A 17,943-nucleotide genomic window follows, 5' to 3' on the forward strand; every position below is an offset into this window, starting at 1 on the left:
GAGATGCATTCAGGCGCCCACAAAAGATAGCTTTGATGAGCATAATTGTGGTGTCTGTGAACAGTGCAAGGCAGGCACATTTTGACTTCCAATCTTTATTTAGCTACAGTTGCATATTTATTTGTCTGTCATAAAGCATAACACATTGCAGAGCTCTGCATGCAGTATATCGGCTTTTGTCACATCATCATTTTTTTATTACAATTTTGATTGGAAATTTTCAGAGGAGTGCTGAAACACTGAATCATCATGATATAATTTTATCTATTAGCATTTCTGTTTCTATTTCTAGAGTTATTTGCACACTGGCAATGTAAGCAGAAAAACAGTATTTTTCTTTTTGGATATTTTATTGTTAGCTTAAAGGGGGTCTTTAGATTTTCCTGCTAAATTGTGTTTAAAGGGGCAGTATACCAGAAGCGCTGTATTCATTAGGGACAAAAAGCACGTAGGTGTCTCCCCTCTATACCTTATCCTGTGGCGTAACTATTGGGTATTGGCACCCCCACAAAAAACATCTTCAGAGGGACCTGGCACAAACAACAACACTGTCTGCCCGTGTCCCCACCCACTCACGCTGCACACAGGTAGGAGCAAGGTTTAGGAGGGGCTTTATTTACAACTATAGAGGAAGCCCCCCCCATGACTGCAGGGTCTGCTTCCTCTATAGTTACGCAAGTGCCCCTGTTTTCAAACACAGTATAGTTAAATTTATGTAAGTAATGCAAAATAATGTTACAATGCTTTATTATATACAGGTACAAGGAAAAAAAAGAATATTGCTATAAGATACTAAACATGTTCTTGCTATTCTCTTGTAGATATTCACAACTTTGACTGTGACGAAACGTTCTGGAGGCAACATCTTACAGTCTGGATGCTGAGGTTAAACCCTGCTGTTTTTATTTGTTGACATAGCCAAAACCTAGTTTTAAAATGGTCTATTGAAAAGATAGGCTTCAGCTGCTATGGCAACAAGAAAACAGCAGGGTTATTCTGCAGAAAAACTGACTGCAGGACGCCATCTTAGTGCTATTGTGACGTCACATCCCAAAGCCAGATTTGGTGGGCTGTGACTGAAGACCTGCGCACTCAGTTTATCGAAGCTAAAAGACTTTTAAAGATAATGTTAAACTTTCTAAACTAGCCAGTTATTGGCTAAGGTAGCACACACTTGTAACCTCGTGGATTTCTGTACTGTATAGGATTTTATTCATTGCATTTGCTCTTGCTTTTATCTGTGAAAATTTTAAGCTGGTCATACTTGTAATGATCCATTGTTTAACGAGGTTGCCAAATAGGCAGATTTTTTACTGATATGCCCACCTTAAAGCAGGCAGCATCAAGCTGATCAGATAGTTTGGCCCTAGGGCCAAATGACAGAATCGCAGAACAAACAGGCCATTGGGGCAAGAACTGCATCAACAAGCTGATGTGTTCCTCTCCCCAGTGGGATTTTTAAACCTGTCCAATTGACAACTGCCCTCTTTTGTCCAGATATCGAGGAGACCCCTTGCAGGGCCCCATACACAGGCAAGCTACTGACGTGGTCTGTCAGCAGGTTTTATGGCCCCGGGAAGGCCACCTTTACCAAGTGGGCTTGTATGATATTGGCTAAAATGTATTATTTATTTAGGAAACACTTAATATTTTGTAACATTTAAACTTTGTGATAGCTTTATATTTATCTGCAGAGACCAGGTATTCTATTATATGTACTGCTTTGAACAAGTCACCTTTAGAGAAAACACAAAATAGAGTGTAAAAAAGAAGCAATGCCTATGAATGGTAAACTTGACAGGCATTCTTATTTATTAGTATTCTAAGCTATGGGAGTAATTATTTTGTATTTAGCCTTTTGTCATTATTGTGAGCATATAAAACACAGACTGTGTACCCCTTTGCAGGGACTATACTGTGCAAAACAAATAACGTTTGTACAATAGTCAATAAAATTGTATAGTTTTTATAGATAGACTATGGTCTCAAATAAAATGTGAATTTTGAAAACGGCATTCAGTCTTTGTTTCCAAACTGTCATTGAGTAGATTAGGCCTTAATGAGCAGTAAGACAAATCAGTAAGACCAGGCTATGAATTGTAACGGGCCATTAGGCACTATGACTTATAATATTATTTAGGTAATACTTTTAGGTATAAGAAGTATGATTCTTATGAAGTTGAGATTACAGGCCTTATTTGCTTGGGCTGCAAAAACATGAATTCCTTAATTTTCTATATAAACTCTTTATTAGGAAATCCTTCCAATTGGATGTTAGGAACTAATAGCTTAGTAATGTCAGTTTTATTATGACATTTTCTATGCAGTAAAAAAGACTTCTAGAAGGGACACATTTATCTCATAGTCCTGTGTGCTACCTGCACTTTTCAGTTACTGGCACCACTTAGTTGTATGTATTGTCTCTAGGTTAATTGCAAATTAAAGGGGAACCATTATGTCTGGATCCATCTCCTAGAAATTGTTAGGGAAGCCTCTACCCAATATCTTTCATGAAATACAGAAAAAGTACCGGTATGGGATTCCTCATCCGGAAACCCATTATCCAGAAAGCTCCAAATTACAGGAAGGCAGTCTCCCATAGACTCCATATTAATCAAATAATTAATATTTTAAAAATAATTTAAGTACAGTACATTGCAGGCAACCATCAATAGCTAGAAGTAATTATTTTATAATAAACAGGCGCACAAAACTATCTTTAAAAACATTATATCAATATTACAGTTTGCTCTAGCAATATTTATTAAACTCAATGCTCTACTGAGTGAAGCAGGGACCTAAGTAGTCCCAAATACTTGAATATAATTTTGGCCAATAAGGGATATCAGATTAGTACATACACATACACAGACACCTTCTGTCACAGGGTCACAACAGAAATTCTGGATATAAGGCAGGATTTGCTTTCCAGCCTTACCACTCAAGAACAACACCATCTGTTCTTAATAAGAAAATAAAAATATCACTGTAAAACCAGCGGATAAAGTGGGTGCGTGCATTTAGGATATGAAGCTGTCTAATAACATGCATTTCGGTAAGGCTCAAGAGGATCCCATTATTATCAAGAAGGATGTAATCCATTATCAACCAAATTATTTATGCTAAAAAGATGTTTAACTTGATATCTTTAAGGTAAAAGAGGAGTGACAGCCCATATCATGCAGGAAGTTCCACCCAAAGGTGAGCCTCCCCTGTATAAAACCACAACACTCATCTTCACGCAATTCTTGCTGGATGCATTAAACTATAGCAAGTAATTCTTCTGTTTGATAGCAGTGTTAATACATTCCAATGTCGGAATAATAAAGAACAGGGCATCTTATGCTGCAGTCTACCCCAGCGATTTCTGGATCTGCCAACTTTTCAGTAAGCCTTGCCCCTTTTGAGGTCTACGATTCAGGACTGTCCTGTGGTAAACATAGCTATTGAGTAGTATGCAACTGTTAGATAACAGCAAGATGGCTGAACTCCATACTCCAACATATAATCAGATATTAAAATGCGATGGGAGCTGTAGTCCAGCCATACTATTCTTAATTAATGCAAACAACTATATAACTGACAATGTTACCAGGGATGATTCTGAGAGGAGAATGATTTTATCTTTAATTATGTTTTTAAGGCCCTCTTTGGTAAGATTAGTGCATAAGAGGAGGTTTTAGCAAATGTATGTGATCTCTATATAAACACTGCTCTCTAAAACTTTTCATTAGCTGTATGGGGTCAGTAGCCCATTCAATGGAAGAGTCCTTCAGTGAGGATCCTTACTGCCTGCCTGGAATATACCTGACCTTTCTATTTAAAACTATGTTTTGCTGTGGGGCTATGTATCAAAAGGCACTAATATTCCCCAGGTGTAGTAACCCATAGCAACCAGTCAGCAGGTAGTTTTTTTCATCACCTATTTAGAAGGAAACATCATGCTATGGTTTACTGTTCCTGGGCAAACTCTGCGACTTTTAATACATAAGTGGGTTTTTATACTACAATCTTGGAGATTTTAAAGAAATCCCCTTTAAAGGAGAACAAATGCCTAACTAATGAAGTAGAGCAGAAATGTTGTACACTATGTTTTGGGCTTCTGTACCAGCTCAAGGCAACTACAGCCCTTTAGCATGAATGGTCTGTGCCTCCAAAGATGCCCCAGTAGCTCCCATCATCTTTTCTACTGACTCCCTGCACATGCTCTGTGCTGCTGTCAGTTACTGAGTTTAGGGACCGACTCACTATATACTGTATATATAGAATATAAATGTCATAATATAAGGCTGCTTAGTAATTAAAACAGATAATTACTACATGGCAGGTCTGGAACCAGTGAAATTGGCATGATAATTTAATAATCAGCCCTATAGCATCACTCTATGCTCAGACAAACTTAATTTTATGCTTGATAATTTGCTTTGACCCCTAAGCTTAGCTTCTCAACACGTTCTCAGGGCACAGTGAGTGTCGCAGTCACATCTAACAGAATCCAGTATGGTGACCTCCTGTGGCAACTTTTAAGTACTTGAACATTACAACTACAGAGTTGCTTAATCTTTAGGCGGATTCAATATAATCATTATATAGTATATTGAATTTCTAGCCATATTCATTTTTAGGGTTTAGTTCTCCTTTAATTTATAATCATTTAGGACATTTATATTCTATATATACAGTAAATAATCCTGCAAGATATATATATATATATATTACACAAGAATCTCAATATCTATACAGTATATTCCATTCCTAATGTTTTCCATTATATGCGGCAATATAAAAATCACAATATAAGGGTTGTAACGTCACTTTGCAAATATGAGTCCATGTGATGTTGGTATATTTACTTCAGTATTAGTAATTTTTATTTCTGGAATAAATTTCAGGCCGGGAATGTAATTTTTATTTAAAAAATAATTGTATGGTGCATACTTATGAATGATAAAGTGATTAATTAGTTAGCTCTGCTGATATCAGCGAATCTCATCCTTCTTTTTACATTACATTACATTAACATTTATTTATAAAGCGCCAACATATTCCGCAGCGCTGTACAATAAGTGGGTTACATACATTGGACATACAGAGTAACATATAAAGCAATCAATGACCGATACAAGAGGTGAAGAGGGCCTTGCCCAAAAGAGCTTACAATCTACAAGGAGAAAGGGTTGAGACACAAGGTGTGGGAATGGGCATGACCAGAGTTGTGAGAGGTGTGGCACAGGGTATTGCTAAACTAGATTAGGGTAAGCTTCTCTGAATAAATGTGTTTTTAGAGATCTCTTGAAGGCAGAGAGATTGGGAGAAAGTCTGACAGTTTGTGGGAGCGAATTCCAGAGAAGAGGGGCAGTCCTTGCAAAGTCTTGAATGTGAGCGTGTGAGGAGGGAATGAGAGAGGAGTTGAGGAGCAGGTCAGTAGAGGAGCGTAACAAGCGGGTTGGATGGTATCTAGAGATAAGTTCAGAGATGTAGGGTGGGGCAGAGTTATGGACTGCTTCTTTATATTCCATTCACAAATTGTACAAGCTGCAGCCAGAACTTGTGTTAACTATTTAATAGGAGGCAAAATATTATAGCAGCATTAAACTTTCCACCAAACCTGTGTGACTGGTACTGCTAATCATTTGATATTATGTCCAAACCAGTTGGCTCTATATGACTTCTTAGATACAATAAGTGGCCTCTAGTATTTATGAAGCTTTGTAAAAAATGTATGGTAGATTAAATTTGCCAAAAATGGGCAAAACAGTTGCATGTACCAATGTGATTCATGAAATTGATATAAATAGGGTCTGTGGTGCGCAACTGGTCGAGTGGGATACATTTAGCTCTTCAAGTGACACCATAACTACCCTTTGTGTTGTCAACAGCATCCGTCTATGAATTGTTCGCAAGTGCCTTAGTTAGTATTTTGAAATGTGCCTTTAGGAACAGCATAACAGCAGCTCTGTATTTAGCTTGGACTTTGGTTGTTAATGCATCATTTTTAGTACACTATTTAAAATTAACATTGAAATTGGTAATGTTTTATTAGAAGTCATTTAGAAATGTTGTTATGGTTTAATACCAAAGAACGTTCACCCAGCACACCCTTACCTCCTCCAACAATTCTGTGCACAGCCCAGAGATTCAGCACTCCCAGCGCAGTCCAGCAGAAAATAGTTGACCAGCACAACGAGTGTAATGCAAGTGGGGCTTAGCCCCTGTGTGTTTATTCAAAAAATGGCAGCAACATTTCGGGGACGTACCCCTTCGTGAGGCATACAGACCAGTGCAGTGAACATGATTATATAGTCTCACACTTTATTTACAAATACAATTGGGCAATTAATATATTTAACCTTTAAAAAAATCTGTAAAAAGCCATTTCAAAGTGTACAAATACATAATTCATAATAACACTTCTCAATAAATCAGAGCAATGTCCATAAGTGAAAACTTCATAAAAAAAGACATCACTCCAATAATATTAATATGTAAAAAAGTTTTAAAAAAATAAGTTCATATGTACATCACAGTTACACAAACATTATCCCACCCAAAAATTCTCTGTGCACTTGACACCTACAGTATTATTGTCACTTAGTAACTATTCAATATTGGCAATAATAGGAGTCACTTATGTTTCAAGGTAACACGTTACCAAAATGTTACCAAATGAACTAACCCTGAAACAGGAAAATGACCTGTCCCTGAAGCACTGCATAATTCATCAGTCATATTTTATATCTGCAGAAAAAAATATATATATACTTAACCATTATCATGATCCTACCATGCGATCATAAAAAGCATGACATAATACACTCTTCATTTAGACCCCGAGGATATTTAGTTCTTAAAGCCCAAATCCAGTAACATTCCTTTTGTAATAAAATTTTCTTAGATGGTTTAATAAAAATCTATAACCATTTTTTTTGGCATCCTTAAAGGTCTGTTTTACAGTCTACATTTCTGTAACCAAACAATGCATTATAACAGCATGGCATTATAGGCAACATACTTAGCACGCTGCACTGTATAAATACATTTTGCATTCCACAAATTATATTTTTGCAAGTAAAGCACAGCAAACATGGTAGCTGTTGGTGTTCTGAGGTAATATTTCTTCACCCTCAAAGGGAACAACCTTATATTACTATGTTGCCCCTCCAAATTTTGCAGTACTTCCTCTCCCTCGTGCTCCAACATATTATCAAGGGGTCAAAAAATGCTGTGATCTGTAGACCAACAACCTGCACTGAACAATAAAACTGTAACCAAGTCCTTGAGGTCTTGGGCTGTTTGATACAATTAGATCCAGCCTGTTCTGTTTACACTTAGGGGCAGATTTACTAATCCACGAACGGACCGAAAGCATCTGAACGCGGTTTTTCGTAATGATTGGTATTTTTGCGCCATTTTCGTCGTCGTCGCGACTTTTTGCGGATGTCACACGAATTTTTCCGTGGCCGTTACGACTTTATCGTATATTTTCCGCGACTTTTTCGTTGCCGTCACGAAAAAATCAGATTGGTTTTTCCGCCGTTTACAATTGCTTAATACGAAAAAATTGCGGCAGCGACGAAAAAGTCGTGCAAAATCCGATAAAGCCGTGACGGCGACGAAAAAATCGTGCAAAATACGAAAAAAACGCGACGGCGATGAAAAAGCCGCAAAATTTTCGTTTCCAATCCGATTTTTTCCCATTCAGGATTCGGATTCGTGGATTAGTAAATGTGCCCCTTAGTTTCTTGGTTTTGGAGATTGTCACCTAAGGCATTCCAAACTTTCTATACCAAAATAACACTACAGTGTAATAGTTTAAAGGAAATATTCCAACATGTTAGATAATGGCAAGATGACTGACAGGTAGGAATGACTTTCGATGAATGTATGTATGTACGTACGTACGTACGTACGTACGTACGTACGTACGTACGTATATCTTTATTTATAAAGCGCTACTTATGTACACAGCTCTGTACAGTAGAATACATTGATACAAACAGGGGATTATTAAGATAATAATAGATAAATACAAAGTACAACAATAAATACAGATAGATACAAGATAAATACAGTCGCAATAAGTTAAAAGTCAAAGACACAAGAGGATGGAGGTCCCTGCCCCATAGAGCTTACAATCTATGAATGAATTCTATTGCTTATTTACTGGCAGATGAAAACCTTGCCTAAAACTAACTCTCTTGTGCTCCTTGGTAGGCAGCTGAAACTTGATTGTAGGGATTTTGAATCATAGCAATTATAAAGCATGGGAGCAGAAATGAAAGTCCATATTTTTCTCACTACATAGTACAATGGAATAGCTGAGGTCTTTAAATTCTAGTTTCTCCTTACTACTGTTAATACCCAGCTTACAATCCTGGACAGACTTAATTACTGCATTGATTCGATTTAAATATTGCCATGCATATTTCATACAGGTTACACTGCTACGTTTCACTTAATTGAATTCCAATTCTCCTCTGTCACCTCTGCAGATGCACTTACTGACACAGCAGATGAATAGCTGCCTCAAGCTTGAGAGAATTCAGATGTTTAGAGCTGGAAAAATGCAAACTTCACTTTTCACTTCAGTACGATATTGTTGTTTGATAGGAAGCTGGCTTTGCAACTGGGGCACTTTGCCTTTATGTTTGGTAACAGTGTGTCTGAACTCTCTTTTCTATTATTAACCTCTTTTTTATTTGCATCCTAGAGGTGTAGCATTACGTTAACATTGCTATTTTGCAGATATGGGTTTGATCCTGCCTAGAGATCACATGAACAATGAGACATTCATACATTAAATGTAAGATGCTGTGCTGCATTCACTGCAAACTGATTGCATTTCAATAAATGGAATTATTGCTACCCTTTTATCTGGATATTCTAGAGGCCTTTGAGTGCCACATAGGCTTCCCTAGTTGAACCTATAAAGAGAAAACACCCACAGATGTAGAGAACATATAAACTCACCTGCAAAATTGTTGGTTTTTGGAGCCAAGCCCCAACCCTTCAGATAAAAGGACTGGATTAAAATGTTGCTTAACAATTATTCAGGTCAGAATATTCCCCTTGTAAGCAAGGAAAGACATTGCAAAGCCAAACCTTTATGGTTGGATAAAAGTGTTAGTGTTGAGGTTTATATAAAATATATAAATTACAAAGAGTGGTGGTAAACGGAACATTTTCTAATTAGACCAGTGTTGTTAGTAGAGTACCGCAGGGGTCAGTCCTTGTTTGGTTCAAAACATTCTGCCTGGGTTTTAATGTTTAAAAATACAGGCAAAATTGTGCAAGCCCCTCCCCCCCCTCCGACATTATCACCGTAACCTCTCACCCACCCCTTTGTTTGGATTTTGGCAACCCTATGCTGACTTCATATATATCCAAACAGCCTATGTTAAATTGAAAAGGCAATGGATTGCTAAGCCTATCTTTTTCTACCTTTTTCCCTATAATTTTTCTTTGTGGCTAAAACTGTAAGGACCCGTGATCCATCAACCTGCACCTGTGATGTATATGGAGTCTTGGGTTTACTGGGGAGTTGAGGGGGTCTTGGAAGAAGTTATATCACTGGGTCTATGCACTGCTTATAAAAAAAAAAGTACTATATGTTCTTCTTTATACAGACTCCATGCTTGCATTTCACATTTTAAATGTACCTCCCTTCAACCTTGTCCATTCATTTTTTTACCATTTTGTAAACCATCATCTAAGCCACTTACCTCAAACAATTAACCTCCTATAAGGGCTTCCTAAAGCCGTTAATCAAATGAAATCTTGACAGCAGCATAATATTAAATAAGAAAAATATGAGAGCAGATCAGTTGCCTTGGGACTACCATCATTTGCTGAGTATATGAGAGCAAAAAGGGAGGGCAAAGGGTTAATCCCTTTCTCTCTTTTATGACTTTCTACCTCTGCTTAAATATCTGAATAGAAAGTTTCCAGAGGCCAATCGGGCACTTAAGCTAATGGCTAAAATATGTAAAATCCATTAGGCAAATGAAATTGGTTAAAGGTTTTACCCTACATTGCCCTCTATCTGTAATATGCCCATAAGTCATTTCAAAGTAAATCTTATACATTTTACATTGGAATTCTTTGTACCATCCACACAGTCCTTGTGGAATAAATCCGGTCCCCAGAAAAAGTCTTCATTTCTAACCACATGCTTGGAGGCAGACTATTTTGTATTGCCATGTGTACACAGCCATAGGCGACCTAACTTGAGGTGAATTTAACACTTTCACTGCCAGTATATTTTGCATTTCTGGTACTTGTTAGACAGTTTTCAAACATTTTGGAGTAAAAGTGATGGGAAAACTGGTGAAAAACACTTTCACTTTTGGTGAAAGAAAGACAGTTTACAGACACTTTTGTGAATTTGCCTTTTAAACTACATTTCTATGACATTTTAACGTCATTTTCCCCGCCATTTTTAAAATGGAGTGAAGCTCAGTGTAACCGTCAGATCAACTCTAAGCTCTTCTGTTTTGCTTCGTACCAGTCTCCATTTCACACCTCTGGTAGGGGCCCCATTAAAATTTTATAAACAAGTAAAACACTGATTACACATACATTTTAATTTATATTATTGTGTTTCATTTGCTCTCTGTTTAACACTGCAATGCCCAGGACTGCCCTGCACTATTAGGAATGAATGGGAATAAATTGACATTTGCCCAGTTTTATGGTGTGACCACCTGGCTGGACAGTGTTTTGGCAAATGGAACTTGACTTTATTATTCCTTTTGTATAAAGACACAAAGGCGATTCGCTGTTCTCTGCACAGAGTTTTTTGTTTTCCCTTGTATGCTGCATATTGGCGGTTGGAGTATCCTAACCAAGTAAATGAAACATTCAGGGTTAGAGCCTAGATTCTAGATTTTTTTGCATTCTGACAAATGCAAAAAAGTATGTGCCATGTACGGACCCCAACATTCTAAAAATTGCCTACATTTTTCACAATTTCTTTCATAAAAAGATATATGAACATCTGAGGTCTACTATACAGTTTGGTACAGCAATGCATATTGGGCATCAATGTACTGTATCTTCCAACCTGTGCCCAGGCTGAGATATGTAACTGTCTCTAGGCTGCAATGGTATCTTCCAGCCTTTGCCCAGGCTGAGATATATAACTGCCTCTAGGCTACAATGGTATCTTCCAGTCTTTGCCCAGGCTGATATATGTAACTGTCTCTAGGATGCAATGGTATCTTCCAGCCTTTGCCCAGGCTGAGATATGTAACTGCCTCTAGGCTACAATGGTATCTTCCAGTCTTTGCCCAGGCTGATATATGTAACTGTCTCTAAGCTTCAATGGTATCTTCCAGCCTTTGCCCAGGCTGAGATATGTAACTGTGTCTAGGATGCAATGGTATCTTCCAGCCTTTGCCCAGGCTGAGATATGTACCTGGGTCTGGGCTGCAGTGGTATCTTCAAACCTGTGCCCAGGCTGAGATATGTAACTGTCTCTAGGATGCAATGGTATCTTCCAGCCTTTGCCCAGGCTGAGATATGTAACTGTGTCTAGGATGCAATGGTATCTTCCAGCCTTTGCCCAGGCTGAGATATGTAATTGTCTCTAGGCTGCAATGGTATCTTCCAGTCTGTGCCCAGGCTGAGCTATGTACAAAGCTCTGGGCTGCAATGGTATCTTCCAGTCTGTGACCAGGCTGAGATATGTACCTGGGTCTGGGCTGCAGTGGTATCTTCCAACCTGTGCCCAGGCTGAGATATGTAACTGTCTCTGGGCTGCAATGGTATCTTCCAGCCTTTGCCCAGGCTGAGATATGTAACTGTCTCTAGGCTGCAATGGTATCTTCCAGCCTTTGCCCAGGCTGAGATATGTAATTGTGTCTAGGATGCAATGGTATCTTCCAGCCTTTGCCCAGGTTGAGATACAGTATGTGGCAAAATTAAAGTAGGTGAATTTTAGCGATGCTTAAAAACACATAATGACCAATAATGGAAGGATAAAAATGCAATTAAATCAAAAAATCAAATATAATTGTGTACACCATTAAAAATACAAAATAAGTGATTCAACAGCATGATTAAGGGTCAACAGGGCCGGATTTCTACTTGGGGCGCCCCAAGGCCGCCCCCATTCGGCGCCCCCCCACCCCCGCCCCCGCTCCCGCCCCCGCTGCGTAAACGCGAATGCGTATGCGCCTAACTTGCGCATGCGCGAACAACCCCTATCGCTAATGCGCATGCGCAAGCGCCTAACTTAGAACTCCCATACGGAGCAGTGGGGAGATGTCCCCATTGCTCCGTATGGGAGCAAAATGTTAACATTTGCTTGCGGCGGGGCGGCATGCCGCCCCTGTGTATTTGCCGCCCTAGGCCCGGGCCTTTGTGGCCTCACCACAAATCCGGGCCTGAGGGTCAAAATACCTGATCCATCATCCTGCAACTAATACGTCCCAGAAACAGCTCCTGGTCTTCATCTTGGTCTGATTATCTTGCTTCCTGATAAAATTTGCTACAGTGTGTTAATTTGATAGGGGCCTCAAGGTGGCCATACACCTATACCTACATACATGGGGCCCTCAGACAGGTTTGTCCAACCAATATGTAGCTGAAAATCGGCCATATGTCGATTTGAGAGGTTTAAACTCCTACCGGGACAGGAGTGCACCTGCTAGTTTATATGGTCCTCCCCCCCCAAGGCTGATCCAATATCACCCTTTTCAAGTGGGAAAGATCTGCTTGTTTGATAAGCGGATCTTTCCATGTATGGCCAGCTTTAGGCTAATCGCATATGGGTCTACCTTCTCCTTGTATGTATGTGCACTGGTTCATCCTGCCAGTGTGCACACAGAGTGGATAAAATTTATACTTTATTAATGCACTGAAATCTGTGCAGTGTGTTCATTGACAAGCTAATCCTGTGCTTGTGAGTGCACTCACATACAAGGAGTGGAAAGCACTGGAACAGCTTTTCTCCGCTGTCATATAAACATCTGTGGAGATAGCTACCGATGAGCTCCACTGGGGCAGGGAATGATGTGAACTATGTATAATGATGAATGATCTTTTTAAAGCGCTGTGGAATATGTTGGGACTATATAAACCACCAGGGGTGTGATTGCACCTGGGCCTGTACCCCCTCGAGGTCCACTGGAGCCTCACCCGCATACAAATCCTTGCTAGCAATAGTTATGTTACTGTATTTAAATAAAGAATAATAATCAATAATATAAATTATGCAGTATGTTGGCAGTAAACACACAGCTTGGCATAAATCAGAGACAAATCCAGAAACCCAGTAGTGAAAATCCTACTGCAACCATTGCTGGTCCATTTACATTTACAGCTTCCTTCATGCGTTAACCCTTCCAAATATGTTGGAAGCAACAGCAACATTTGGTCGGAGCAACACGACTATGTAAGCTTTATATCTCCTTTAGCAAAGCTACAGGATAAACCCATTGATAACGGTGTGGAAATTTATACAACATTAGGAAAATTCCATGCCTCGATCATTATCCACAGTGGAAAGTTCCTTTACACTAGTTATTCCTTCCTTTGGCTCAGATAATCTTATTTATACTTTTAGACCTTTTCCATAATAAGCTAATATATCCGTTTATTAGTGTTATGTTATGTAAGAGATATTATCCTAAATGGTGCTGCTATAAGGAAAGAAACAATTTCATTAGTTTATTAATCCCTAGTTAATCTTTAGGTTACAATTGCAATGAATTATTAATATTCTGCAAAATTATGCTGGCCCCATCTCTTCAGAAGTATATCAGCAAAGAAATACATATTATGGTAGATGTTTACTGCATTATTGAAAGCTGTACTTAGAGGGAGGAATATAAAAAGGCTAATAACAATGGAATGTATTACATTTTCATTTGTATTATGTGTCTTTTTTAACAACAATTCATTTGTTCTGTATATTTTTCTGTTATTAAAAGGTATGATGTGGAATTGGAATTGACATGGGCAACTGAATTTGTTCCATTTAGCACCTATGTTGCCAGCATTATGGCTTAATGGGTAGTGCTGATGCCATGTAGAGCTAAGGTCCTGAGTTTGATTCCAGCTAGGACACTATCAGCAAGGAGCTTGTATATTCTACCCTTTTCTGTGTGGGTTTCCTCCCACTCTCCCACTGTTTGAATGAGCACTAAGAGGTGTGCTTTTGCTGAAGGGGTTTCGGAATCTCCTTGGCAAGCCCCTCAACAAGCTACTCTCTTTCTCCAGCCTGAGCTGGTGTTCCAGGTTCATACTAAAAATGCCCTTTCTTAAACAGTTTGATTGCCCTTCCCACAGTCACTCTGAAAAACTAAACTGAAAAATGTTTGTGAAGATTCTCATTCATCCAGGTCATGGTATATCTGTAGTAATAAGTCAGATCAACTGGACTTACTGTGTTTTTGAATAGAGGTGTGGGGTGAGACAACTATTGTCTGCCACATACAATGCTGTTTTGGCACCTCTCCCTGGAAGTTATAATAACACCTCAAAGCTCCAATTATGCTAATACAATCAACACCGCACCTTCATGAGATCCCTGATCCAATGCTGGTTATGATAAACAGATTAAGGTGCCCATACACATTCTGATCCGCTCACTTGGCGATGTCGCCAAGCGAGCGGATCTTCTCCCGATATCCCCCACTTATCGGGAGAATCCAGGCTAATTCGATCATTTGGCCCTGGGGTATAGGCAAAGTCGGTCTGGGGACCGCACCAACGAGCCAATGCAGCACCCGATCTGACTATATTTTTTAACCTGCCAGATATCGGTCGGGCATGCCCCTAGTTGCTGCCCATACACGGGCCGATTAGCTGCCAAATCGGTTTAAGGGACTGATATCGGCAGCTAGAATCGGCCCGTGTATGGGGACCTTTAGGCTGATTATAGCAACATTCCAAGGTATTTATTCCAGGAAGATCTTTGTACAAGTCATTCTAAATTGAAAAAGCCAGTTGGATGACTGACGAAACACCTTTAAGAAAAAAAACCCAGCAAGTCCAGTTGATTTGACTTATTACTACAGATAAACTGAAAAATGAAAGTATATTTAACGTCACTGTTTGTACTGGTTAGGGCTAGTAATAACACAAGCCCTATTCATTAAGCTAATGTTGAACAAGGGGGTGTACTGCCCTTTTAAAGAGCTTGCCTTAAAGCATTAGCTTTGCTTAAGCAGTCATAGCTTCTCTGGTAGATTTGCCTCAGGTTTCATTAGTTCTCCTGTAGTGTTATTATCCCACAGTTCTGCAAGGCAAAATAACCATATTGGCTAGGGAGAAAAGAGGCTAAATGGAGCCCAAGAGCCCTTCTCATATGCAAGACAAACACCAAGAGCCTTGGTCACAGGGACATGAGTCATTTTTATATATCTGCCTATAATGCCAAAAGTGAAGATCAAAACCCTTCATTTTTGCTTTTAAGGCAGCGCTCTTGTTACAGTTTTGCAAAAAATTATTAGGCCTGGTGCTCCAGTCTCCTTAGCAAATGTCTTTATAGCTGAAGCCAAGGATTCTGAAAAATTCCGGGCACAGGGAGGATAGGTACACAATTCTATTGCACTTAACGACAGGCCTACTATTAAAGACCCTTTTAACCTTATGGAGCTTGTGCTTATTTCAGAAATTATATGTTGCATCCATTTGCTAATGAAAAGTACACTTTAAAGTGCAATGAATTCCTGATATTTCTGTTTTTCTTACCTACTTACAGAAAGTTGCAGAAAAAAATCATCCTATTAAGCAAGCAGTAGTGCAATCGTCCTTGTAAACCAACGAGGGCCTACAGAGGCACCACACTCCTTTTCCAGGAGACATTGTTAATGAACTAGAATGGAAGAACTGGCTACAACCTACTAAAACCAAGGTTAATGGTGCAAAAAGCAGGTGGGGTGGGAGCAGAGATTTCCCTCTAGCAGATTCTGTTTGTAAATCTGTGTATATTGGTTATGTAGCCACTGATTAATATGTTCCCTGGGCTCCCAGCAGCAAATCAAATCATTTTTTTTTTTAGAGTTCTGCTGAGTTGTATACACCGTGCTATTTACATATTATGAGGACAGCCAAATGTGCATTTTTATTGCTTCATTTAAAATCAGCAGGTGAATTGGTGCCAGCAAAACTGCAATAACCTCAAAAATGTGCATGTTCCTTATATTTGTCAGCAGCTTTGTATGAGCACAGGGAAATCAGAAGACTCACAGTATCAACTGCCCTGCAGCATTTAGATTGCTCTGCAATAAGTGTTTGGTCTAAGGAGTGGTAAAGAGAGCAGAAAGCTCATTAGTTGTTTGATTCAGTCTAGAGATGATCCCCTAATTAATTAATACAGCTAGAAATGCTGTATTCTACTTACTAAACTGTGCTAGCCCAAAGGGTTAGTATCTCTACAATAGTAATGATTAGGCTTACAAATTTGTTAACAGGAGCTCACCATCTTGGCTGTCAGCGACACTCACATGCTCAGTGTGGGCAGGTGTTACAAAGGTAAGCTTAGAGGGTGTAGTAAATCATCAGGTTTGCCTGTCATAGAACCTGATGCTCCTCAGCTGTTTATTTTAATTATATAAATTGCACTGGTTTCAGAGTTGCAATGTAATTAGAATCTGAATGCATAATCAGCCTTGTATTGTAACATTTATGTACTATAAATATATACAGTATATTGTGAGTCGGTCCCTAAGCTCAGTAAGTGACAGCAGCACAGAGCATGTGCAGGGAATCAGCAGAAAAGAAGATTGGGGGCTACTGGGGCGTCTTTTGAGGGCACAGATCTTCCATATTGAAGGCCATTGTTGCCTTGGGCATATAAAAAAAAATAAAATATAACCTGTAGCATTTATAAGGTAGTTTTAAGCTTTAGTCCTCTTTTAAACAAATATTGGTTACATCACATATAATTAATATTAATAATATGTGCAATAAGAAGATATTTTGTGTATTATACCCAACTGTCCTCATTTTTAATGACAGCCTTATATAATGTTACAGTACAGGTATGGGATCCGTTATATGGAGAATTTCATGTCCCAAGCATTCTGGATAACAAGTCCCATACCTATACTTGCACCCCTCTCAGTGGTTCCAACCACCTTCTGCGGGTGGTAAAGGGCAACAAATATTCAGGACTGGAACATTTTTTTTTTATCAACCAATTTGAATCAGAAGACAGAAGAAAAACAATATTTGTGTTTGTAATAATATTGATAAAAGGTCATTTTTATAGTCATACAGAATAAAATAATGCTAAACTTAAAGATAAATTTTCATATGATGTTTTAAAAATTTCCATTGAGGTTTAGTGGTTCCGCATGGAAATTACTTCCTGGGCTTTTTAATATTGCTTTTGGCAGCCTAGCGAGAAGATTCATAGTGTGACCAAGCACTGAAACAAGAAATGTTCCTAATCGCTTATAGTAAAATTCAGTAAACAAGTTTTGGGACAGAAAGGATCTTGTTAACAATCCTGCCAGTAGCACATCAGCTTCAGATTCTAATAAGAGCCTTACTGTTGACTTATGTTTCTTAGCTGAAAATGGTTTCAACTCTCAGTGCATAATTCCGGCAGGGCTTGAGTACTCTTATGCCATATGTAGTATAAAGGGCTCTGAGAAGTAGGTACACTTCAGAGAAAGAAAACTATAATATTGCAGTATGTTTCTGTAGATTCCCTGATGACACTCACCTGCCTGCTATACAAAATCTTCAAACAGAAAGAAGGCCTGACCTGACCTTGTGCTGCTTTGGTTGTACATAACCAGCAGATATTGTGTACAATCTCCAGCTTCAGAGCCACTTAGGGGCAGATTTACTAAGACACGAACGCTCCAAGCGTATTTTCGACAAATTTTTCGGCAAATTTTTCGGCATTTTTCTGGCAGCTTCATGGTTCCCTTCATGCCCAACACACTTGCACCTTAGTAAATGTGCAAAACCATTACAAACTTC

The 17,943-nt window shown here is 38.9% G+C and overlaps 1 protein-coding gene across 1 annotated transcript in view; it reads left to right on the forward strand.

Annotated features, from left to right (window-relative positions):
* The window catches only part of txnrd1 (thioredoxin reductase 1), a 37,992-nt gene extending 35,982 nt beyond the window's left edge, over positions 1–2,010 (forward strand). The window contains 1 exon segment of the mRNA NM_001256471.1: positions 822–2,010. Coding sequence (NP_001243400.1) covers positions 822–890 — 69 coding nt within the window. The 3' untranslated portion in view covers positions 891–2,010.
* Positions 2,011–17,943: the final 15,933 nt, after the last annotated feature.

Source organism: Xenopus tropicalis, chromosome 3 (assembly GCF_000004195.4).
Source record: "Xenopus tropicalis strain Nigerian chromosome 3, UCB_Xtro_10.0, whole genome shotgun sequence".
Classification (NCBI taxonomy): Eukaryota; Metazoa; Chordata; class Amphibia; order Anura; family Pipidae; genus Xenopus; species Xenopus tropicalis.